The sequence below is a fragment of the Panthera onca genome, chromosome D3, assembly GCF_046562875.1.
Source record: "Panthera onca isolate mPanOnc1 chromosome D3, mPanOnc1 haplotype 2, whole genome shotgun sequence".
NCBI lineage: Eukaryota > Metazoa > Chordata > Mammalia > Carnivora > Felidae > Panthera > Panthera onca.
In genome coordinates, this window is record NC_138350.1 from 196350 (window position 1) to 222813 (window position 26464).

General features: G+C 42.5%; 2 protein-coding genes across 17 annotated transcripts in view; both read right to left on the reverse strand.

Annotated features, from left to right (window-relative positions):
• Positions 1–26464, reverse strand: part of ZNF140 (zinc finger protein 140) — a 54192-nt gene that overhangs the window by 14009 nt on the left and 13719 nt on the right. Inside the window, exons 1-5 of one of the 15 annotated variants that reach the window (XM_078436012.2) lie at positions 5758–5840; positions 4646–4696; positions 3742–4146; positions 2822–2948; positions 1449–1547 (exon numbers count right to left, since the gene is read on the reverse strand). In XM_078436012.2, coding sequence (XP_078292138.2) covers positions 1449–1547; positions 2822–2855 — 133 coding nt within the window. In that variant the 5' untranslated portion in view covers positions 2856–2948; positions 3742–4146; positions 4646–4696; positions 5758–5840. The other 14 variants (XM_078436016.2, XM_078436013.2, XM_078436011.2 and 11 more) reach the window with 14 other exon arrangements.
• Positions 20364–26464, reverse strand: part of LOC132665221 (uncharacterized) — a 60910-nt gene continuing 54809 nt past the window's right edge. The window contains exon 6 of one of the 2 annotated variants that reach the window (XM_078436005.2): positions 20364–25732. In XM_078436005.2, the coding sequence (XP_078292131.1) occupies positions 24112–25732 (1621 nt within the window). In that variant the 3' untranslated portion in view covers positions 20364–24111. Of the gene's footprint in view, positions 26097–26464 lie in introns of both variants that reach the window. The other variant, XM_060611984.3, reaches the window with a different exon arrangement.

Below are 26464 nucleotides of genomic sequence, written 5' to 3' on the forward strand. Positions count from 1 at the left end.
CATTAGACTCTCGATCCTTGACGTCATGAGTTCAAGCCCCACACTGGGCACAGAGATGGGTGGAAGCGAGGGAGGGAGGAAGTAGCGGGACTAGCGGCAATTCTTCCCTCCCTTCCCCTGTACACAGTTTTATTGGTTTTATTATTTTTACATGTACAAGAGGACACTGTTCTTCAGCTCACACTTAAATGAAGAACTCTCCCCGCATTTGCTCCACTCATGACTTCAGCCCACATCAGTACCTTCCACACCCTCCTGGAAGTCTGCAGCACGTGCAATTAACCACCGCTCTCCCGACAGATGGAGCTCAGTGTTCCTGACACCTGCTCCTGCTCCCTCACCAGTCCTTCCAAGCTGCTGCTTCCGGCACACAGAGGCAGTCTCCGGTTATCTCAGTGGAAGGTCAGTGTACCTCCAGGAGAGGTTCGTTTCAGAATCAACGGAAGAACTTACAGAACCCCGCATGAATAAAGAATTTAGGCTCCATAGATCTTCTAGTCTACCCTCCATAGACTCTTCCAGGGCAGGGCACGGCCATTTGTTTTTAAAGAGCTTCACCAGCCATTCTCCTGTCAACTGAAGGTGAAGGTTTTCAGGCACTGCTCAATCTCAGGGCTTCAATTTTTGCTTCTGAGTGTTAAAATTCCCACATCTACATCTCCAACTTGAACTGTTTTCCATGATCTATTCCAACAGCCTATGCATCTCTCCACTTGGAAATACCATCCTCTACTCACACCAAGCACATCTCCTTACAAATTCAGCACCTACTCTCCAAAACTGATCTCTTTCCTGTCTTTTCTGCTTCTATTACTACTATCCCTATCCAAATCATCTAGGCCTAAACAAACAGGAATTCGTTTTTCCTTACTGCTGAACTGACAATTTGAGGACATCTAATGAAATTATTTACAGACCTATTATATCTCACTAGACTATAACTTCTTTGGTGGTTATTATACTTTTTTATATTTTCTACTCTCTGTAGCACCTAAGAGAAAGCCTTTTAAATAAACATTAAAGGAATGTGTGAGTGAACGAATAAAGCCATCAGGTAACCAAAAAGCAACGAATCAGTCTTTCCAAGGTGGCTAACTGGAACAGTAGTACACAGAAAAAATATATACCTTTTAACTTAGGCAACAGAAACAGAGGTCAATTTCAAGAAAGACAGGGGGGAGAATTCAAAAAGAATTGAAATCCAGAGCCCAGACAGAGCTAACGATGGAAAGAAAGCACACATCTATTTGTAAGAAAGCGGGGAAAGCATAAGATGAGAACTAAAGGCAGACTGGTAAGTGGGTGTGAACGTGGTTCCTTATGGAGCTGTGTGGGCAAGACTTCATAGTCTCCATACCTCTGCTATCTTTAAGGGAAAACTTTCCAACCAACATACAAAAAAGTATTGCATTCTCATTGATTAGTTGGGTTGTTATTAACTTACTCACCTGAAAACAGATCTCTTCTCACACCTCTTTTCTCCAACCAGGGCTCTTTGCCTTGCTCCAATAAGGAAACCACATATGGCTTAGAAATGTTAAGACCTGCTTGCAGAAAAGGAAATAAATTCAAAATCAGTCCTTCAGTCCCTAGAAGAGGAGCCATTAAAAGAAATGCCAAGGGTGCCTGGGTGGCTCAGTCGGTTAAGCATCCGACTTCAGCTCAGGTCATGATCTCACAGTTCATGGGTTCGAGCCCAGCGTCAGGCTCTGTGCTGGCAGCTCGGAGCCTGGAACCTGCTTCGGATTGTCTCTCTTTGTCTCTCTCTCTCTCTCTCTCTCTCTCTCTGCCCCTTGCCTGTTCATGCTCACATGCTCTCTCTCTCTCTCTCAAAAATAAATAAATATTTTTAAAAAAATTTTTTAAAGAAATACCAGATGTAGGAGCACCTGGCTGGCTCAGTTGGTAGGGCATGGAACTCTTGATCTTAGGGTTGTGAGTTTGAGCCCCACACTGCATGTAGAAATTACTTAAAAATAAAATCTTTAGGGGCACCTGGGTGGTTCAGTCGGTTGAGCGGCTGACTTCAGCTCAGGTCATGATCTCCTGGTCCGTGAGTTCGAGCCCTGCGTCGGGCTCTGTGCTGACAGCTCAGAGCCTGGAGCCTGTTTCAGATTCTGTGTCTCCCTCTCTCTGACCCTCCCCTGTTCATGCTCTGTCTCTCTCTGTCTCAAAAATAAACAAACATTAAAAAAGAATTAAAAATAAATAAAAAATAAAAATAAAATAAAATCTTTAGGGGCACCTAGGCGGCTCAGTCAGTTAAGTGTCTGTGTCAGGCTCTGCGCTAACAGCATGGATTGCATGGGATTCTCTCTCCCTCTCTCTCTGCCCTTCCCCCGCTCACTTACTCTCTCTCAAAATAAATAAATGTTAAAAATAAATAAATAAAATTTTTCGAAAAAGAAATATCTACCAGATGTAAACATGAACGCTAAGGATTCAGTGCTTATAATCCATCTTAAAAAGTTAAAAAAGAGGGCCATCTGGTGGCTCAGTCAGTTGAGCGCCCAACTCTTGATTTCAGCTCAGGTCAAGATCCCAGCCTTGTGGGATCAAGCTCCACATTAGGCTCCTTGCTGAACGTGAAGCCTGTTTAAGATTCTCTCCCTCCTTCTCCCTCTGCCCCTCCCCACTCACACACTCCCTCTCCCTCTCTCTCCCTAAAATAATGAATGAATGAATGAATGAATGTAAAAAACAAACAAAAAGAAAACTAACATACCTCCCTTGGGAATATTAAGTCAGAAAACCAAGATTTACAACAGCCGTCCCCAAGTTTAAATTCTGACTTAGAGGAGATAAGAAGGAATACACTTACCCAGTGAAACCAGGTGGCTGTAGTTCTCCAACATCACATGTCTGTACAAATCTCTTTGAGTAGGCTGAAGCCATTCCCACTCCTCCTGGGAGAAGTCTATGGCCACATCTCTGAATGTCACTGACCCCTGAAATGATATACAGATATCTGCACAACCAGCACCCATGCTCCCAAAGGCCCTGATTAGGAGTGAAATGAGTCTCCCCATGGAGAGTAGACAGTGTATGCACAGAGTAGCAATGGGGGTTTTCAGAATTCTAATTAGTAAGAGCCTAGCTGTTTTGTTTTATTGCATAATTGGAGAAAAGGAAAAAAATAAATAAAATTTGTCCTGACATAATTTACAATTTTGTGAAAGATAAAGGATTATACACACGAACAACATGGATTTCTGCCTTTTGTCGTTCAAGTTCTTAGAATCTTAGAACACTTAATGAATAACAAAGACAGTCCCTTTGTGTTCAGTAGGCAGTGTATATTTTCCTTAATAGCAGCCTATTTTAATGAGATCCAGCAAGAATATCTTCATGGTAACAACCGGCTACAGCAGACAGCAGCAGTACCTTTAAAAAGGGGCATGCACTCAAGGGCAACACGGTTACCGCCATTCCTGAAAAAAGGGCTATGAAACTTACCGGCGATGTAAGCAGTGTCACAGAACAAGGATACGCAGTAAGAAAGACTACCCAAGGAAGACATGTCCCCCATCCCAGAATGGAACCAAAAGCTTTCCCCTCAGGGTTAGGAGTAATAATGTGCCCCCACTTCACGGCCTGCTTTTGCACTGCTTCAGTAACCCACAGAACCATTAAGCATGAGCAGAAATTTTAAAAGGGGTCAAACTAGGAAGAGCTCCAGATGCATGGCAGTTGTATCTTACAGTTAAAAAAAAAAAGGTTTAAGCGATAAAGGTTACTGACTAGTAAAGGAAGCTATTTTCTCAACAACGGAATCTGCAGCACAGATGGAAACTGGACTCCCCAGCAAATTTGGGAGAGCATCTGGATTTGGAGACAAGCATGAGACAACGTATGTAGGGCAGAGAAGTAGAACTAAAAACAGGAACTAAATCAAACAGCTGGCCTTCTTACCCCCACCTCTGTGAAACAACTGCCAGAGATTTTGTTTGCCCCAGCTGAACCCCCCACACCCAGGATGGGTCACGCATCAGAGTCACTTGGGAGTGACTGTTGAACTGCACACCCAGAGTTTCTGGTTCAGAAGGTATGGGAAGGGAGCTCATGACTATACGCTTCTAGTAAGTTCTCACGTGATGCTGATACTGCTGGTCCAGGAATTCCACTTTGAGACCACTGACACAGGTGCTGAAAGTACATGCTTAATTAGAATACGACTGGGGCAGTCGGGTGGCTCAGCCGGTTAAGGATCTGACTCTCGATTTGGGTTCAGGTCATGATCTCACGGTTCCTGGGATGGAGCCCCACTTCTGACTGCGCTGACAACGAGGAGCCTGCTTGGGATTTCCTCTCTCCCTCTCTCAAAAATAAACAAACTTTAATATGTACGACTGAGAAAGGGGTAGCTGGAGCGAGGGACAGAGTAAAGCACTCCTCATTCTAACACTGGGAAAAGGAGGAAGAGGTGACCTAACACACCCGCCCCCTCCCCCGCCGGCTCCCGACCTTCCCCCAGGTCCGAAACCCGCCCACAACCGGACAGCTTCCGTCAACCTTCCCACGTCCCCTCAGGTCCAGGTGCCCGAAGGAGAGGACCAGAGCAGGGCGCTTCCGGAGAAAGCCAGCCTCTGTCCCCCAGTCCTGAAGCACACAGATGCCCTGGGAAAGAAAAAAGGAAGCAGCTCACCTGAGACATGGCTCGCGGCGGGACCGAGGAGCGCAGGGGGAAACGGCACAGCTGGCAGCGAGAAAAGGCAGCCCTGAGCGCGCGGGCCGTCCCGGAGCGACCAGGCCCCACCGGCTGCGGACTCCCACCGCGGCACAACCACCCACCCACCCTTCCTCGTCACCCAGAGGACCGGGGCCGCCAAAGAGAGTCCCTCCCAGCCACGGTGTGGGATCCGGGGAGCCTAGACCTGACCCGCACCCCGGCACCGCCTCCTGTAACGGGGTCACAGGACGGCGCGTTTCCTCTGCGCCTTTAGCCGGGAGCGGGGGACGAGGCGTTCTCGAGCTGCAGATGGTCTTCGGCCCGGGCCACCTGGAGGGGATCTCGGACAGAGGGGGCTGCTTTAAGTGTCTTGGGCCCAAGCGAGCCAGACTTTCGGATCCGCGTCCGGGGAGGGACTCTGCCCGCCACAGCCTCAGGCACCAGACCCCCCGACCAGGCCGGGCCGCGGACGACTACACTTCCCAGGACCCACCGCGGCCGCGAGGCCGGGGCAGAGGCGCTCCCATCACCCACCACCAATGCCCGAACGCCCCGCGCCTGCGCACACAGCGCCAGAGCCCGCGGGCCTCGGAAGACTACACTGCCGAAGACCTACCGCGGCCTCCCCCGCGAGGGCTGAGGCGCTCCCCTCACGCACTACTACTGCCAGGATGCCAGGCACCTGCGTACGCAGCGCCAGAGCCAGGGGGCCTGGGACGACGACACTTCCTAGGACTACACTGTGGCCCACACACTACAACTCCCAGAATGCCCCGAGACCATTCCAAAATCCCGTTGGCCTCAACTACGACTCCCATAATGCCCCACGTCCCGAGCCTGACACCAAGACTCCACCCTCAGACCAGCTACGAAACCCAAACAGACTGCGGGCCCCGAACTTCCGCGGCAAACCACCAGCGTCGGCGGCTGTAGTGAACGGAATTCCCGCGTGAAGGGCTGAGATTCTAAGAGACTCTCGCGCCAGGACAGCGTTGGCTCCCGTCGGCCGAGCCCGGACGCTGCATCCATCGGACGTGACAGGAGAACGCAGCCCCGGGGTGGCCCGGCTCCTCCTCCCAGGTTCTGACCTGCCCCGACGCCCTTCGGAGAGAGGAGCTGGAGTAGCTGAACTGCCAGAACGACCTAGGGGCTCCTTTCCTCCCTACGCCGTGCAGGATGCTGTCGTGGCCGCGTAGGGAAGGTTTTGGGGCGCAAGCCAGACACCGCCCTGCCCTTAAAGAGCTCAGGGCCCCAGGGGGAGGGAGGCGGGAGGAGGAGCTAGACACTGAAAGAGTCGGCCCATTGAATCCGGGAGCATTGTTCCAGGTGGAGGGAATAGTTTGTGCAAGACTTAAAGGCAAGAAAAAAATGAAGTCCATTATTTAAAAAAAAAAAAAAAGGAAGGAAGAAGAACTCCATTTGGCTGATGGTTGCAGAGGGAGAGGTTGGGGGGATGGGCAAAATAGGTGGAGAAGTGGGAGTCACAGATTTACAGTTATGGAGGAAGTCATGGGAATAAAAGGTACAATATAGGAAATACAGTCAATGGTACTTTAATAAGGTTGTACGGTGACAGCTACACTTGAACATATAGAGTTGTTGAATCACTGTGTTCTACACTTGAAACTAACATTGTCAATTGTACTTTAATTTAAAAAAAAATTATTTTGTGGGGATGGGGGAAACCTGGGTGGCCCAGTCGGTTAAGTGTAAGATTCTTGATGTCAGGGTAGTGAGTTCAAGCCCCACACTGGGCCCCGCGCTGGGCGTGAAGCCTTCCTTTAAAAAAAAAATACATATATATTTTTTTTAGTTCACTGGCCTGGTGAAAGAGGGCAAAGGAGAAGTAATAAGAAAAGAAATGAGACTGAAAAAGTAAGCAAGTCATTGTGGGGGAACTTGCATATTTTGCAATGAGAAGACACTGAAGAAGTTTAAGGAATGGTATGATCATCATTTGCACTCTAGTGCCTAGTGTTAAGGGTGAATTGAAGGGAAGGAAAATTTGAGCCAGGATGGCCAACGAAGGCAATAATTTTGTGTGTTCTGGGGATAGTGATCTGCTCTAGTGCATGGGAATTAGGGAAAACTGATGCAAGAAACCTTACGTAAGCTTTGCGCCAAACGTGGGGCTTGAACTCACAACCCTGAAATGAGAGAGCCACATGCTCTATGGACTGAGCCAGCCAGGCACCCTCAAGAAACAATTTAAAGGAAGAATCTAAGGGACCTGGTAATTAATTGGATATGATAGGACAAAAGGAAGAGCTAGCTTTCTTGCTTGGGTTAAATGTTCCCGGAAGTTCATTCCTTAAAACCTCCTCAACCACTATGTTACCCACTCTCATGATTTCGATTTCAATTTCATTTATATGACTTGCCCAGATCTTTTGGCTAATCATTTTATTTCACACAAAATGATGAAAATAGGAAAAGAAACAAATTTAGAAGAAATGGATTTGCTTGGGGATACGTTGAGATTGACATGTCTGTTTAATCTCATCTAGTAATCTTGTCCAAACGATTTTCACCTGGAATCTTGCTCTGACTTAACCACATCCATTTCTCCAAATCTCTTCTTCACACAAAAGTTAGCCTAATATTTAAAAGGCAGTTCCAAACATATTCTCCAGATTAACATAATTTGATGCTTTTTGATTGCGCTGAGGTAAAGCAAAAGTCCTTAACATGGTCCACAAGAGTGCACGATCTCACCCCTGCCTTTTCAAGCTCTTATATTACTTTCCTCCTCTCTGTGCATTGTTTCCCCAAATGCTATGTACCTCACAACCTTTGAGCATGTTAATTCCCTCCACCTGAAAAAGCTACCTATCTTTTCACACCATAACTTCACTAGTTCATTCCTATTTCTTTTCTTTTTTTTTTTTTAAGTTGATTTATTTTGAGAGAGCGGGGGGGGGGGGGGAGTGGCAGAGAGGGAGGGAGAAAGAATCCCAAGCAGGCTCTGCATTGTCAGCATGGAGCCTGATGCAGGGCTCAAACACATTAACCATGAGATCATGACCGGAGTGAAATCAAGAGTCAGACACTTAACCAACTGATCCACCCAGGTGCCACTTCATTTGTTCATTTCAACTCATCCTTCATAATTCAACTCAAGCAACTCTTACTCAAAGAAGTGTTCTGTGATCCTATTGTGATCTCTGAGCAATGTCCCTTTGATTCTAAACTCACTGAAATCTTTTTTTAATTTACATCCAAGTTAGTTAGCATATCATAACAATGATTTCAGGAGTAGAATCCAGCGATTCGGCCTCTACGTATAACACCCAGTGTTCATCCAAACAAGTATTCTCCTTTATGCCCCTTGCCCATTTAGCCCATCCCCCCATCCACAACCCCTCTAGCAACCCTCAGTTTGTTCTCTGTATTTAAGAGTCTTGTGTTTTGTCCCTCTCCCTGTTTTGTATTCGTCCCTTCCCTTATATTCATCTATTTTGTATTCTAAATTCCACATGAGTGAAGTCATATTTGTCTTCGACTAGTTTCACTTAGCATAATACACTCTAGTTCCATCCATGTTGTTGCAAAAGGCAAGATTTCATTCTTTTTGGTTGCTGAGTAATAACTCCATTATGTATATCTATACCATATCTTCCTTATCCATTCATCTGTCAATGGACATTTGGGCTCTTTCCATAATTTGGCTATTGTAGATAGCACTACTATAAACATTGGGGTGCATGTGCCCATTCAAAACAACACACCTGTATCGTTTGGATAAATACCTAGTAGTGCAATTGCTGGGTCATATGGTAGTTCCATTTTTAATTTTTTGAAAAGCCTCCATACTGTTTTCCAGAGTAGCTGCACCAGTTTGCATTCCCACCGGGAATGCAAAAGAACTCCTCTGTCTTCACATCTTTGCCAACGTCTGTCATTGCCTGAGTTGTTACTTTTAGCCATTCTGACAGTGGTGATGTAGTATCTCATTGTGGTTTTGATTTGTATTTCCCTGGTGATGAGTGATGTTGAACGTCTTTTCATGTGTCAGTTGGCCATCTGGATGTCTTCTTTGGAAAAGTGTCTATTCATGTCTTTTGCCCATTTCTTTGCTGGATTAGTTTTTTGGGGGTGTTGAGTTTGATAAGTTCTTTATAGATTTTGGTTACTAACCCTTTATCTGATATATGCAAATATCTTCTCCCATTCCGTTGGTTGCCTTTTAGTTTTCCTGATTGTTTCCTTTGCCATGCAGAAGCTTTTTATCTTGATGAGGTCCCAATAGTTCATTTTTGCTTTTGTTTCCCTTGCCTCTGGAGATGTGTTGAGTAAGAAGTTGTTGTGCCCAAGGTCAAAGAAGTTTTTGCCTGATTTCTCCTCAAGGATTTTGTTTTGTTTTGTTTTGTTTTTTTAATTTTTTTTAATGTTTATTTGTTTTTGAGACAGAGAGAGACAGAGCATGAATGGGGGAGGGGCAGAGAGAGAGGGAGACACAGAACCAGAAGCAGGCTCCAGGCTCTGAGCCATCAGCCCAGAGCCCGACGCGGGGCTCGAACTCACGAACCGCGAGATCGTGACCTGAGCTGAAGTTGGACGCCCAACCGACTGAGCCACCCAGGCGCCCCTCTCCTCAAGGATTTTGATGGCTTCCTGTCTTATGTTTAGGTCTTTCATCCATTTTGAGTTTATTTTTGGGTATGGTGTAAGAAAGTGGTCCAGGTTCATTCTTCTGCATGTCGCTGTCCAGTTTTCCCAACACCATTTGCTGAAGACGCTGTCTTTATTCCATTGGATATTCTTTCCTGCTTTGTCAAAGATTAGTTGGCCACACATTTATGGGTCCATTTCTGGATTCTCTATTCTGCTCCACTGATCTGAGTGTCTGTTTTTGTGCCAGTACCATACTGTCTTAATGATTACAGCTTTATAATACATCTTGAAATCTGGAATTGTGATACCTCCAGCTTTGGTTTTCTTTTTTGGGATTGCTTTGGTAATTTAGGGTCTTTTTTGGTTCCATAAAAATTTTAGAGTTATTTGTTCTAGCTCTGTGAAGACTGCTGGTGTTATTTTGATAGGGATTACATTGAATATGTAGATTGCTTTGGGTAGTATCGACATTTTAACAATATTTGTTCTTCCAACCCATAAGCATAGAATATTTTTCCATTTTTTGTGTCTTCTTCAATTTCTTTCATAAGCTTTCTATAGTTTTCAGTGTAAAGATTTTTTTTACCTCTTTGGTTAGGTTTATTCCTAGGTATTTTATGGGTTTTGGTGCAACTGTAAATGGGATTGGTCACTTTATTTCTCTTTCTGCTGCTTCGTTATTGGTGTATAGAAATGCAACCGATTTCTGGGCATTGATTTTATATCCTGCAAGTTTGCTGAATTCATGGATCAGTTCTAGCAGTTTTTGGTCAAATCATTTGGGTTTTCCATATAGAGTTTTCATGTCACCTGCAAAGAGTGGAAGTTTGGCTTCCTCTTTGCTGATTTGGATGCCTTTTTATTTCCTTATGTTGTCTGATTGCTGAGGCTAGGACTTCCAATACTTTGTTGAATAACAGTGGTGAGAGTGGACATCCCTGATGTGCTCCTGATCTTAGGGGGAAAGCTCTCAGTTTTTCCCCACTGAAGACGATATTAGCAGTGGGTCTTTCATATAGGGCTTTTATGATCCTGAGATATTTTATGATCCTTCTATCCCTACTTTCTTGAGGGTTTTTATCAAGAAAGGATGCTGTATTTTGTCAAATGCTTTCTCTGCATCTATTGAGAGGATCATGTAGTTCTTGTCCTTTCTTTTAATGTGATGTATCACATTGATTGATTTGCTGATATTGAACCAGCCCTGCATCCCCAATATAAATCCCACCTGATCATGGTGAAGAATTATTTTAATGTGTTGTTAGATCCGGTTGGCTAGTATCTTGTTGAGAATTTATGCATCCATGTTCATCAGGGAAATTGGTCTATACTTCTCCTTTTTAGTGGGGTCTTTGTCTGGTTTTGGAATCAAGGTAATGCTGGCTTCATTAAATGAGTTTAGACGTTTTCCTTCCGTTTCTATGTTTTGGAACAGCTTCAAAAGAATAGACATTAACTATTCTTTAAATTTTTGGTAGAATTCCCCTGAAAAGCCATCCAGCTCTGGACTCTTATTTTGGGGGAAATTTTTTTATTAAGAATTCAGTTTCTTTACTGGTTATGAGTCTGTTCAATTCTTCCTGTTTCACTTTTGGTAGTTTATATATTTCTAGGAATTTGTCCATTTCTTCCATATTGTTTAATTTCTTGGCATATAATTGCTCATAATATTCTCTTATTATTGTCTGTATTTCTGCAGTGTTGTTTGTGATCTATCCTCTTTCATTCTTGATTTTATTTATTTGGGTTTTTTTTTTTTGTTTTGTTTTGTTTTGTTTTTTTGTTTTTTGTTTTTTTGTTTTTTGTCAAACTGGCTAAGAGTTTACCAATTTTGTTAATTCTTTCCAAGAACCAGCTCCTGGGTTCATCTATCTGTTCTGTTTGTTTTATTTCAATATCATTGATTTCTGCTCTAATCTTTATTATTTCCCACCTTTCTACTGGGTCTGGGGTTTTGTTTGATGTTCTTTTTCCAGCTCTTTAAGGTATAAGGTTAGGTTGTGTATCTGAGACCTTTCTTTCTTCTTTAGAAAGGCCTGGATTGCTATATACTTCCTTCACGACCACCTTTGCTGTATGCCAGAGGTTTTGGGCTGTCGTGTTATCATTTTCGTTGGTCTCCATGTGCCTTTTAATTCCCTCTTTAACTTCTTGGTTAACCAATTCATTCTTTAATAGGATGTTTTTTAGTCTCCAGGTATTCTTTGTCTTTCCAATTTGTGTGTGTGTGTGTGTGTGTGTGTGTGTGTGGCTGATTTGAAGTTTCATAGCATTGTGGTCTGAAAATATGCACAGTATGCTCTCAATCTTTTTGTACTTGTTGAGGGCTGATTTGTGCACCAGTATGTGATCTGTTCTGGAGAATGTTCCATGTGCACTCGAGAAGATTATGATATAATGCCCTTCTTTATCTCTTGTTACAGTCTTTATTTTAAAAGCTAGATTGTCTGACATAAGTATGTCTACTCCGGCTTTCTGTGACCATTAGCATAATAGATGGTTCTCCATCCCCTTACTTTCAATCTGAAGGTGTCTTTAGGTCTAAAATGGGTCTCTTGTAACAGTATATAGATGGATTTCGTTTTCTTATCTGTTCTGTTACCCTATGTCTTTTGGTTGGAGCATTTAGTCCATTGATGTTTAGAGTGAGTACTGAAAGATACGAATTTATTGTCATTGTGTTCCCTGTAGAGTTGGAGTTTCTGGTGCTGTTCCCTGGTCCTTTCTAGTCTTTGTTGCTTTTGGTCTTTTTTGTTTTGTTTCATCTTTTCTTCCCTTAGAGAGTCCCCCTTAAAAATTCTTGCAGGGCTGGTTTAGTGGTCACAAACTCCTTTAGTTTCTGTCTGTCTGAGAAACTCTTTATCTCTCCTTCTATTTTCAGTGACACACTTGCTGAATAAAGAATTCTTGACTGCATATTTTTCTGATTCAGCACATTGAATATATCCTGCCACTCTTTTCCGGCCTGCCAAGTTTCTGTGGATAGGTCTGCTGCAAACTTGAACTGTCTTCCCTTGTAGGTTACAGACTTTTTTCCCCTTGCTGCTTTCATAATTCTTCCCTTGTCTGTGTATTTTGTGAATTTGACTATGATATTCCTTGTTGATGGTTGGTTTTTGTTGAATCTAAAGGGAGTTCTCTGTGCTTCTTGGATTTTGATGTCTGTGTCTTTCCCCAGGTTGGGAATGTTTTCTTCTATGATTTGCTCACATAAACCTTCTACCCCTTTTTCTCTCTCTTCATCTTCTGGGACTCCTATAATTCAGATGTTACTCATTTTTAATGAGTCACTGAGTTGTCTGATTCTTATATAGTGCTCTTTTGCCTAATTTTTCCCTCTTTTCTGCTTCACATTCTGCATAATTTAGTCTTCTGTATCGCTAATCCACTGCTCTGCTTCATCCATACTTGCCGCCATGGTATGCATTTGAGATTGCATCTCCGTTATGGCATTTTTAATTTAGTCCTGACCAGATTTTACTTCTTTTATCTCCACAGGAAGGGATTCTATTCTTTTTTCAACCCTATTCTTATTATCGTGATTCTAAAGTCTAGTTCAGACATCCTGTTTATATATGTGTTGATTAAGTCCCTGGCTTTCATTTCTTCCTGTTCTTTTGGCGTGAATACCTTTGTTTTGTCATTTTGGAGGATGAAAAAGAATTAATAAAATACAAATTAAAAAATAAAAACCAACACAAAAAATCAATTAAAGGAAGCTAGGTCCTAGGTGTGTTTTGGTCTGGTTGTTGAAAAGAAGCTTGATAGAATAAAGGAAAAAAGGGAAAGTAAAAAGAAAATGTTTAAAAATTAAAATAAATGTATACAATAAAATAGAATAAAATGAAATGAAGTAAACTAGAATTTAAAAATTTACAAAAAATAAAAAATACAGTGAAAATTAATTTCTTTAAAAATGTTTTATAAAAACAGGAAATAGGGGTACCTGGGTGGCTCTGTTGGTTAAAGTGACCAATTTCAGCTCAGGTCATGATCTCACAGCTCGTTAATTCAAGCTTCCTGTTGGGCTCTGTGCTGATAGCTCAGAGCCTGGAGCCTGCTTCAGATTCTGTGTCTCCCACTCTCTCTGCCCTCTCCTGCTCGTTCTCTGTCTCCGTCTCTTAAAAATAAATAAATGTTAAAAAAAATTTTTTAAACGGAAAATAAAATTTTTTTCTGAATCCAAGAAAAGAAAAAAATGAAACAAACAAAAAAAACACCTAAAAACCCAAATAGATGGAGCAGCAAACTAAATGAAATCCGAATGTAACTACATCCAGTTTCCCCTAGAAATCAAACTATGATGCACTCTATAGTCCATACATTAAGGAGGCAGAGAGACGGGTGATTCTCTAGGGCTTGGTTGGTACAGTTGGATGGGCCTTGGCAAAAGGCTCTGTTCTCCACTAGGTGGCGCTGCTTAGCTTACTGGGGTGGAACTGTGTGGGGCAAGTGGGTGTCTATGCACATGCATGGTAGAGGTGAAAATGGTGTCACCTAGCTTCCCAATCTCTGGCACAGGAACTCTGCACTCACCCACCAGCCATCAGACACCCCTTCTTTGTTTCTGGTTTCTGTCCAGTCTCCACTTCTACACTGTCCATGTCCAAGCCATCAGCCTACCAGCAGCACTACCCTCCTGAGTTTTATCTCAGATGGGGCTCTGTTTCCAAACCCCTCTCTTCTGAGGGCCTGCCACTTGGACCTGCTCTGACCCTCTGACGGAGGGTCTCACTGGGCAATCGTCAGGTGCCAGCTTGTCCCCATAAAACTCACTGAATTCTATACTTACTCTCTCTAGCATTTGCCTAATTTGCTTATTTATAAACATATGTATTTATGTGTGTACTTTGTTAATAATTGTCAACCTCACTAGTATGAATCTAGAGACTATTTTGCTTATTATTATCTCTATACCATATTGCTGGCACAGAGTGAGGGCCCAATGTGTATTTATTGACTGAATGAATGACAAATGGCTATTACCAAATTTAATTTTTGTCATATAGTGACTTAAGATATCTTATTGTAAATTTGCTTTTTGTGAGAATAAGCAACTCTGTTTATTGACTAGTTCTTATTTACCTTCTGAGAAATACTTATTCATATCTTTTGTCCATTTTCCTATTAGAATCTCTGCTTTTATCATTGATTTATAAGAGCTCTTTGGGATTTTATGCCTTTATATGTATGTTACAGATAAAGCATATTCTTACAAGCCATTACTTCTCATTTCCCTTTGTGTGTAATGTGTGTGTTTGCGTGCATGCTGTACTTTGAAGTTTTTATGCAGTAAAATCTATTCATTTCCCTTTTGACTATTGAATTTCTCTTGTTTAGAAAGGGTATCTACATTCTAAGTTTTAAAATATATTGTAGGGGCACTTGGGTGGCTTAGTTAATTAAGCACCAACTTCAGCTCAAGTCACGATCTCGTGGTTTGTGAGTTTGAGCCCCACGTTGGGCTCTGTGCTGACAACTCAGAGCCTAGATCCTGCTTCAGATTCTGTGTCTCCCTCTCTCTCTGCCCCTCCACCACTCACTCTGTCTCTCTCATAAATAAATAAACATTTAAAAATATAAGTATGTTAAATAAATAAAATAAATGAAGCACTACCTACAGAGGAAAAAGTGAGTGACAGGGGAGTTCTCATCTGAGAAGTGGAGGCCAGAAGCATTTTTCACATGCTAGGGAAAAAATAATAATTGTAAACCCTTAATTCTGTATCTAGCAAAAATACTCTTCAGATGAAGGGGAAATAAAGACCTCCATATGATGAAGGTGAAGGAAAGTTAATAATCTGTCACCAGCTGCCCTTACCTTAGAGGCTGGCTAGAGGGAATTCTCCAACTGTAAAAGAAATTATAACAAGGGTTAGAACTTATAAAGACAGTGGCGTGGGTAAAAATAGGGATAAATGTAATTAACTGTCCTTCTCATGAGTTTGATAGTTGAAACAAAAATATAACACTGGAGCACCTAGGTGGCTCAGCAGTTAAGTATCCAACTCTTGATTTTAGTTCAGGTCACAATCTCATGTTCCTGGGACCAAGCCCGGTGTCCATACTATAGTATGGAGCCTGCTTGGGATTCTCTTTCTTCCCCTCTCTGTGTCCCTCCTCTGCTCTCACCTCGCCTAACTTTTTTTTCCCCTTCCCCTCCCCCCATGGCCTCTGTTAAGTTTCTCAAGATCCACATATGAGTGAAAACATATGGTATTTGTCTTTCTCTGACTTATTTCACTTAGCATAATACCCTCCAGTTCCATCCACGTTGCTGCAAATGGCCAGATCTCATTCTTTCTCATTGCCAAGTAGTATTCCATTGTATTTATAAACCACACCTTCTTTATCCATTCATCAGTTGATGGACATTTAGCCTCTTGCCATAATTTGGCTATTGTTGAAAGTGCTGCTATAAACATTGGGGTACATGTGCCCCTATGCATGAGCACTCCTGTATCCCTTGAGTAAGTTCCTAGCAGTGCTATTGCTGGGTCATAGGGTAGTTCTATTTTTAATTTTCTGAGGAACCCCCACAGTTTCCCAGGGAAGGGGCACGAGTTTGCATTGCCATATCTCTCCTTATTAAATGGAATTAACCTCCTGAGAGCAGAAACCTTTTCTGTCTTGTTCAGACCTTTACCCCATTGCCTAGAATAGTGGTACATGACAGGTAGTACATGGTGTATAAAGGCTCATAAAATATTTTTGAATTAAGTGAATTAATATATCCTATTAGCATCATTTTGTAAATGTGCACATTTTCATTGTATAGATTTATCACAAATTAGAGTAAAAGACTTAAATCCTAAAACTAGACAACAGAAGGTAATTTTATATCCTATAACATTAAATTTTACACAGTGAAATTTATGGTTTTTTAATAATGTTTATCTTATTTTTGAGAGAGAAAGAGGGAGAGACAGAGAGAGGTAGACAGAGAATAAGCAGGCTCTGTGCTCTCAGAGCAGTGCCTGATATGGGGTTCAAACTCACAAATTGTGAGATCATAACCTGAGCCAAAGTCAGATGCAGAACCAACTGAACTACGGTTCAGGTTTTAAAAACACATCCTCAGGATGTGTTTCTAAAACCTTTTTCATCCATATTATAAATATTCATATATTTATATATGATGTTTTCATTGTTTCTTATATGCAATTACAAAATTATCCCTTCTGTAATTTATGTTTTTTAGTGTGATGTAAGGATGCAATGCTATTATTTTGTCCAAAATTTTTGGTTGTGGGCCCTAATAACATATATTGAATAAAACATCCTTTTAATTTTTTTAAGTTTATTTTGTTTGAGAGACAGAGGCAGAGAGAGAGAAGGAGACAGAGAATCCCAAGCTCAGCACTGTCACCAAAGAGCCCAACGCAGTGATCAAACCCACGGAACCACAAGATCATGACCTGAGGTGAAACCAAGAATCAGACATTTAACTGAGCCACCTAGGTGCCCCAATCCTGCTTTTAATTTTAAAGTCAAATTCTGGGGTGCCTGGGTGGCTCAGTCGGCTAAGCGGCCAACTCTTGATTTCTGCTCAGGTCATGATCTCATGGTTTGTGAGTTCAAGCCCTGCAGTCGGCCTGCTTCTCTCTCTCCCTCTCTCCGTCCCTCCCCCACTCACTTGCTTGCTCTCACGCTCTCAAAAATAAATAAATGTTAAAAAAAGTTTTTTTAAAAGTCAAATTTCTTCAGTGGCCCGAGATTACTTAGGGACAAACAATAACACATCTGTTCAAAAAGGCTCCCAGATTCTGCCACACAAAGCTCTTCTGAATGTATTTCTCAAACATTTTTCAGAACAGGAATATATAAATATATACCCCTCAGGATTCTCCTTTTGTTGACTCTATTTTTTTTTTTTTTTTTTTTTTTTTTTTTTTTTTTTTTTTCCTTTTCGTTAACCCTCAATCTGTAGCGTCAGCAGCAGGGCTTAGAAGACAAACCAAACATTCCCTACACAGATCTTACGCACATTGGTATACAAAGTTTTCTGAACATATATTTTCATTTTCCATGGGTATAGTCTTAGGAGTGGAATTCCTGAATCTTATGGTACGTATATATTTACCAGTTTTTTTAATTATTTTTTATTGACGTATAGTTGACACAAAATGTTAACATTTCAGGTATACAACATAGTGATTGATAAGTCCACACATTGTGCTTGCTCATCACACGTGTAGCTGCCAGCTGTTACCATACAACTGTATGATTAACTTTTAAGAAATTGCCACACTGTCTTCCAAAGTGCTTGTATTGTTTTATATTCCATGTCTGGCTATTCTGGTGAATGTAGTGGAAAGACTCAGCATTATTCTTCATGGCCAAAATATGAAACAATTTGTATGTCCATCAGCAGGTGAGTGGATGGACAAACTCTGATATATCCATACAATGGTATTTCCATACAATGGAAAGCTGAGCGATAAAAAAACAACAAAAACAAAACTGATGCGCAAAAAACATGCACAAATCCCAAAAACATTAGACTGAGAGAAGCCAGATACGAAGGGTTACTTATTGTACAATCCCAATCATATGAAATTCTAGAACAGATAAAAATAATCTAGTGTCAGAAGAGAGATCAGCGGTTAAGGTCAGCAGTGGAAGTGAAATTTGTGAAGAGGTACAAGGGAACATTTTAAAGTGATGGAAATGATATAATCTACAACTTGGTAGGAGTGGTACTCACGTTGGCCTAAACATTTTTACCAAAACTCATGGAAGTTCAACTCTATGTGAAAAGTAGATACATTTTATTGTCTAAATTTTATCAAAATTTAGTCCTAAAACGTGGTTTTGAAGAATGAATGAAAATGGAAAGACCTGGGGCACCTGGGTGACTCAGCTGATTGAGCATCCGACTTCAGCTCAGGTCATGATCTCATGGTCCGTGGGTTCGAGCCCCGTGTCAGGCTCTGTGCTGACAGCTCAGAGCCTAAAGCCTGCTTGATTCCGTGTCTCCCTCTATCTCTGCCCCTGCCCCGCTCGTGCTCTGTCTCTGTCTCTCAAAAATAAACATTAAAAAAATTTTTTTAAGAAAATGGAAAGACTAAAATTTGTTAAAGGAACATTAACATGGGCCTCTTTGACGTTGGAAGGGATCATGGAACACACTTGGAAATTTGACTCCGATCTTGGGTGGTTTGTAAAGCTCCCAATTTTGAGTGGCGCCTAGAGCAAGAGAGCTCTGCAGCAGACACAGGACTGGTGCGAGGTACCCTGTAGGTTAACTCACATGGTGCAGAAGGTCTGTTAGAAGTATCCAAGGCAGTTAAAGATGCTGTCTGGAGTCTACTTCAATCTCTGATAGAGCTGCAGAGCCCTCTAGGGTTCTGTTGCAAAGCCATGATTTCTATGTCAGAGAAATATTCTCCATTTGAAAAGCAGATTCTGGGCGCCTGGATGGCTCAGTAGGTTGAATGTCTGACTCTTGATGTCGGCTCAGGTCATGATCCCAGGGTCATGGTATCAAGCCCCATGTCGGGCTCTGTGCTGAGTGTGGAGCCTGCTTGGGATTCTCTCCCTATCCCGCTTCCTCCCTCTCCTTCTAAGATAAATCTTTTTAAAAAGAAGAAAAGTGGGGCACTGGGGTGGCTCAGTTGGTTGAGCACCTGACTTCAGCTCAGGTCTTGATCTCACAGTTTATGGGTTCAAGCCCAGTGTCAGGCTCTGTGCTGTCAGCTTGGAGCCAGCTTTGGATTCTGTCTTTCTCTGCCCTTCCCCACTACCTCTCTCTCTCAAAATAAACATTAAACATTTTCTTTTAAAAGAGAAAAGAAAAAAAAAAAAAAAAAACGGAAAGCAAGAAGGGCACCTGGGTGGCTCAGTTGGCTGAGCATCTGACTTTGGCTCAGAGCCAAAAGTCTGACCTCACAGTTCGTGAGTTAGAGCCCTGCACTGGGCTCGCTGCTGTCAGCATAGAGCCTGCTTCAGATCCCGCCCCCCTCTCTGCCCTTCACCACGTGCTCTCTCGGTCTCTCTTAAGCAGGGATGGCCTCACCTACCGTCACATTACCAATGATTGCCTCCAGAGGCCTTTGTGCTTCCCATACCCACAACTCTGGGCTCTGCAGGGTTAGAAGCCTTGATCTGTAAGGAGAACACACTTTTCACCAAGACAGAGCAAGTTTCCTACTTAATTGCAAGCTCCAGGTACACCGTGGGCATTGTGCTCCTTGTGTCCAGGGACGAGCAGGGCAGACGAGGAGTCGCTCTTTTTCAGGGGTACTTGATGCACGAGGAGGATGCAGTGCTGCTTACACAACAGGGTGGGGAGGAAGGAATGGATTCAGGTGATCCACTTAGGGGCTTCTTGCAACCTTCTTACCCAGTTGTGAAGGTACACGCACAGATACAGCAACTTGGTCTGAGGGCACGGGAACCATGGCTCAGACCCCTCAGCAAGGAGGTGAGCCATCAAAGCCAGCAGAGGTGGCAGAGGCCCCAGAATAGCTCACAGGTGAGAGAAAACAACAGCATCAGGAGGGACCAGTTGGTCCCAGCGAACTCTGTTTCCTCAGTCTCTCCTTGGACAGACCTAACGCTGGGAAAATGGAACTCAGCAGTGGTGGGATGGACTGTGGGCACAGAGTGAGGCCACCCAACCTTCTCCAGGGAAGGACTTGTTGCTCAGCAGCAGGCAGTGGTCAGCTGACTGCCCCCAGTTGCCGGAGTTTGTGGAGTTGGTCTCAGTTAAAGAGGGCAGATTCACTTGGGATGCTCCCCTTCCCAGGGCAACAGGCCCCTGGTGACGGAGCTCCTCGGGGATGTGGAGACCTGACCATCTTGGCCCCACAGGAGACACTCGCGAGCAGCACTTCCTTCCGAGCTTCCTACTGGTGTGGCCAGGGTCTCACCAGCCTCGGTCCAGCCTGACTTCTTCCTCCGACCCACCCCTTCCTATTCATCTTCCCATCACCCCACAGATGCTGATCTCAATAAACACCTTGCACTCCAAACTGCATCTCAGGATCCACTTCCAGAGCACCCAACTTAGCGCACAGCCTAACGTCCTGTGTTAGGAATATTTGGGTTGTGAGTAACAAACACAACTGGAACCAGATGAAGCAAGCATGAGAATTTATTAGAAGGGTATTTGGGATATCTCACAGAAGAATGCAACAACCAAGGCATGAAAAGGGCAGATGTGAGTCTGGACATTAGGACAAGAACCAGGTCCTGGAATAAGCTTCCAGGCTTCACTCTTCTCCCTCACTGCAGACTATGCTTCCCTATGTGGTGGAAAGCAGCCACCGTGAGCACCCACGTTCATAGATTACAACCTCAGTTGCTAAAACCGTATAGACAAACAAGATAGTCCCAGGTTTCCAGAAGCTTTCTAATGGAAAAGACAAGACATGCGATGATTGTATTACCACAGTGACAAACACATGTGCGGTTCATAAAGGATGGCCAAGCATTAATAAGGAACATGGGCATTTCAGTGACGGGAGACTTGTGAGATTGTAGAAATACGAAGGAACTGCAAGTAGTTCAAGGAGGCCAAAAAGTACTGTGCAGGAGGAAAGATATGCAGAAATGATGGATAGGCCGGATTTATACAGAAGTCCTCATTAAGTCCACAATTAGCTACCTGCTGTTTCAACACAGAAGTGTATAATCAGAATTGCGCCTTAAAATACTATGTGTAGTGTGGAAAATGGACTAAAAAAAGAATGAAGGCAAGGTGCAAGAAATTATACATACAGCTACAAGGGTCATGGTTGGGTTAGCACATCAGCATAGGCCAGACTAGGTGCTGAACACCTAGCAGCTTGCTGGTACCGTATCTGTAGACTCATGAGCCCAGCAGAGCTGACAACCTGAGCATATACTGCTGGAATAAACGGCCAAATGAGGGAAGCCTCGGATGTAGATTCCAGATGCCCACTGATCTATATTCTTCTATTGGTACAGGTATTGCTGGATAAATTGGATATTCTTTGGGTTTATTTCACCTCAGGTTCTACAGGCGATGATCGTGAGATCAAAATACCCAGAACATTGGATCCATAGAGAGAATGGTGTCAGATTACAAAAGCCCACAAAGAAACACTGAATAGAAAGGCACTCCCCAAGACTCACAGACTTGATCTCCAAATGATCCATTACTTAGTAAAAGGAATACAGTAGAACTGTCCTTGGCAGAACTGTCTTCCAGGACAGTGGGGGAACCTGGGTGGTGAAAGAGGAGGGAGGGGATGCTCTCCCTATGCATTCTACCAACATCAGCTACTATGCTCCATGAAGCTGCAAGTAAATCCCTCTTAGCATCAAAACCAGCTTTCTTCTTGATGTGGGATTTGTGGTAGGGGAAATGGGGGGACTCGTGTTTTTTTGTGGTTTACCAAGGTAATTTAAAACGTGGACACTGAAAATATCTAATTTCAGAATCAAAGACCCCTCTTCAGAAAGAGAGTACCCAGTGAGTTCTACACAGCATACCTGGGTCTCCACGTAAGGTATTTTGATAAACAAGGCCTCTGTTGCCAGCGTTAGCACTCCCTATGACTGACACATGACCCCTAAGGAAAAAATCTGCTCTTCGGTATTCAACCAGTAGGCTAAAGCCAAAGTTCGGTTATCTAGAGAGTAAACTACTGGGTTTAACTCCTTAATAGTAAATGGAACAATCTAGAACTGAAGTGAGAAAAATTAGGTCATTTTTAGACAACAGACTCCAAACTCAATCCAAGAACTAATGAATCAATATCTGGGACTAGGGAAGAGAATCAGGAGAGATAAAAATTTAAAAATGGGAGAATCTACAAAGTATAACATAACCCTATAACTATTCATTTACAAATGAAGTTGATAAAATCACCTTCAGGTTTGAGGGAGAAAAGCAGGAAGTCCATATGTTTGAGCATGAATAAAAATTTGGGAAGTTAGATACTTTTAAAATTACCATCCTGGTGTAGTGGATTAGAAAATTACTCTCATTGAATTCCCAATTTTTCAACAATGATGTAAAATTGGTAATTACAGGGAAGAATACTGGTAAACTCAAAGGTGCAGACAAAGCAACTTGTGCATGAAAGAAGTCTTGATTTTCCCAAGTCTGGAATCAAAGTCAGGACTTTTCTGAATTTCACCATCATACAAAGAATACTATACACTTTGTCAAGGATCATTATAAAGATCACTGCAAAGTTCCACCTGAGCTAAGGGGTGGTTCATGCACTGTCAAAGCGGGCCCTACTTACAATGAAAGGTTCACAACAGGATCACCATGTGCACGGTGCAGCTGGTGAAGAGAGGCAAAGCACAGATACTTCAAATGATGAAGCAGTGAAAGGCGTACTTCCTAATACCTGTCCGGACATCACAGAAATGTGCAGGAAGGTAAAATAGGCTTCCTTGAATACATCAAAAATATATTTCTCAGCACAAAAAAATCTATACTTTACATTTTCTGAAAGTGACCCCTAAATAACTGGTTTCTCCCCCTAGCTTTTCCACAAAATATCTTATGAAACACTGAAAACAATAGCACACAGCATATTTCATCAGAGTAACTTAAATACAAGCTGTACTTGGGCACACAGCACTTGATGTACGTACACTGGATGCACAAAGGCACCACACTGAATGAGAACAACACCTGGACAGCACTACTGCCATTTAGCTCGAGTGCTGTGTGACACAATTCACACGCCTTTCTTTTGCTCACTCAGTACACAACGAGTCACTATTGCGTTTTGCGTTCCTGTCTTTGAATACTCGTTAACCAGGTATTAGGTAAATTGTTTTGAGTCTGAGATTGCAGACTTTATATAATGTTGGCTTTCATAACGGAAGAGAAACATCAGCAACCACAGACCCGTTTATATGCCAACAAGCCGTAAGGAAAAAAAGAGATGTGGTGTTATTAAGCTGCGTACTTAACAGTAAGACATGTTATACCAATTGCCATTTCAATAGTATCATTAAAACAGAAAAACCAGCGGCATGTGATTATGTCCTGACATCAGAGGCACTACTACAAGGTATGTGCATTTCATGCTCACAATTACATCATCATATGTGATTCCAAAACATGAGACACACTGTGTGACACAGGAAAATAAACCATAAATACCACTGAGAAATGTCTTATCTAGATGTTTCAATGACTCAATTTATTCACATATTTTTAAAACTTCATACTTCAGAATGAACATGTCAATCATCAGTATGGGGTTTCTAATAACCACGTCTATAAAAAAATGTATGGCTTCCCTTTATAGCCTTATTTCTAGGGGCACGTTTCCCATTTCTTTCAATCATTAGGCTTACCCACAATGTAAATCCCCCCCACCCAAAAAAATATGGTTGGATTACCTGCTGAAGAGTGTCCCATATTTAGTATTTTCACAGAGCTTCATTCCTGAGAGTATTTTAATGCACATTGAGCTGTGATTTCTTGATGGAAATATTACCTCACTTGCCGCATTCATGGGATTTTTCTTCATTTGCTGGATTAGGGTTTACCCCAGTGGGCATATTTCCAACAGCTAATGAGATGTGGCCTCTGCAAAGCTTTCTGATGTTCACAGTACTCATCTTTGCTATTAATTTCCTACTGTATGCTTGCCAAGCTTTTAAAATCCACTGCATCTCATAGGCTCATTCTACTCCATGAGTTCCTATATAAGCATGTTAATCAGCTGAAAACTTTCCCTACATAACCTCACTTAGAGTTCCTACCCTAAAAGATTACTCAGACCTACAATGTGACGTGACTATTTATTTGAAAGGTTTACCATAACTGCATTTTCTGAAGTACAAAGAGGTAAGGTCTCTGTCAAAGACTAATATTAACTCCAATCCTAGGATTTCTTTGCTGTATGAGTTCTCTGGTGATTAATGAGCTGTGACTTTTGGGAGAAGGCTTTCCCACATTCATGGCATTGGTAAGGTTTCTCTCCTGTATGAATTCTCTGGTGGTTAACAAGCTGTGACTTCTGAGAGAAGGCCTTCCTACATTCGCTGCATCCGTAGGGCTTCTCCCCAGTGTGTGTCCTCTGGTGCGGTATGAGGTGTGATTTCCGAGAGAAGGCTTTTCCACATTCGCTGCATTCAAAGGGTTTCTCTCCTGTATGTGTTCTCTGATGATTGATGAGACTTGACTTCTCCCTAAAGGCTTTCCCACATTCGCTGCATTCATAAGGTTTTTCTCCTGTATGAGTTCTCTGATGTCTAATTAGCTCAGATTTCTCAAAGAAAGCTTTCCTGCAAAGACTGCATTCGTAGGGTTTCTCTCCTGTGTGGATTCTCTGGTGAGTATTGAGCTGTGACTTCTGGGAGAAGGCTTTTTCACAATCCCTGCACCCGTATGGTTTCTCCCCTGTATGAGTTCTCTGGTGAGTTGCGAGACTGGACTTCTCACCAAAAGCTTTCCCACATTCAGTGCATTCATAGGGCTTCTCTCCTGTATGAGTTCTCTGATGTGATATGAGATGGGACTTCTGACAAAAGGCCTTCCCACACTCACTGCACACGTAAGGCTTTTCTCCTGTGTGAATTCTCTGATGATTAGTAAGGCTTAATTTTTCACTGAAAGCCTTCCCACACTCACTGCATTCATAGGGCTTTTCTCCTGTGTGAGTTCTCTGATGTCTAACAAGCTGAGATTTCCTGCTGAAGGCTTTCCCACATTTACTGCATACAAAGGGTTTCTCTCCTGTGTGTGTCATCTGATGGGATATGAGATGTGACTTCTGGGAGAAGGCTTTCCCACACTGAATGCACCCATGAGGCTTCTCTCCTGTATGAGTCCTCTGATGGTTAATGAGACTTGACCTCTCTCTGAATGCTTTACGACATTCACTGCATTCATAGGGCTTCTCTCCAGTATGAATTGTCTGATGTCTAATGAGCTCTGATTTCTCAAAGAAGGCTTTTCTACAATCACTACACCCATAGGGTTTTGTTCCTGTGTGAGTCCGGTGATGTGTAACGAGTTGTGATTTCCTGCTGAAGGCCTTCCCACATTCTCTGCATTCAAAAGGTTTCTCTCCTGTATGAATTCTCTGATGATTAATAAGATTTGACTTCTCACTAAAGGCCCTTCCACATTCGTTGCACCCGTAGGGTTTCTCACCTGTGTGTGTCCTCCAGTGTGATATGAGATGGGACTTCCGGGAGAAGGCTTTCCCGCATTCACCACATTCATATGGTTTCTCTCCTGTGTGTGTCCTCTGATGGGATGTGAGCTGTGACTTTTGGGAGAAGGCTTTCCCACACTGGCTACAATTGTAAGGTTTCTCTCCTGTGTGAGTCCTGTGATGTGTAACAAACTGTGACTTCTGGGGAAAGGTTTTGCCACACTTACCACAGCCATAGGCTATCTCCCTTATGTGTCTGGTCTGATGTTTAATGAGACTTGATCTCTTAGTGAAGCGTTTCCTACATTCACTGCATTCATAGAGTTTCTCCCCTAGACGAGTTCTGTGAAATATGATAATCTGTGACTTCTTAGAACTAATTTTATCATATTTATCATATTCATAGTATTTTAACCAAGCATCAGTTTCTTCAGGCTTGGTATCGAGAAACAACTTATCAAATACACTGAAACCATCCGATTCTGTCTTTCCATAATCTGCCTTTGGAATTAGTAAATCTAAATGATGTTTTAAAAATAATCCATCTACATTATCTTCACTGTTTGATTTCCTTAAAGGAACAAAGTTCATGCTCAGATTGAGTTTTTTTCCAAATGCATCACATTCGTGATCCTGTTTCAGATTTCTAAGCTTCTCCTGGTCATCCTGGCGCCACGTCATGCGACCATTTCCTTGCAAGTCTTGTTCTACAAAGAAATAAAAACCTGTGAATGTTTCTGTGGTTGTCTTTCCTAAATGAAAAACCAGCAATGCTATGTAAGGGGATGAATGCTGGGGAAGGCCGTTTCCCAGTCCCAGGTAGAAGGTCTATCCTCTAGGTACTGGGGAAAAAAAGAAAATAAAATGCTATAAATAGGAATGACATACAGGCAGTATATTATGTCACCTGTGATTGTGGTCAAATATAAGTTTATAAAAAGTAAGAGAATGTAAAAAATATATCAAGAGCAACGAGGAACAAAGAAAGGAGGTTGGAAGAAGCACTGATCCAATATTGTGAGGAAATGATTTCCTCAACACCTACTGAGTACACACTGTGCCCCAGGTGGAGCAC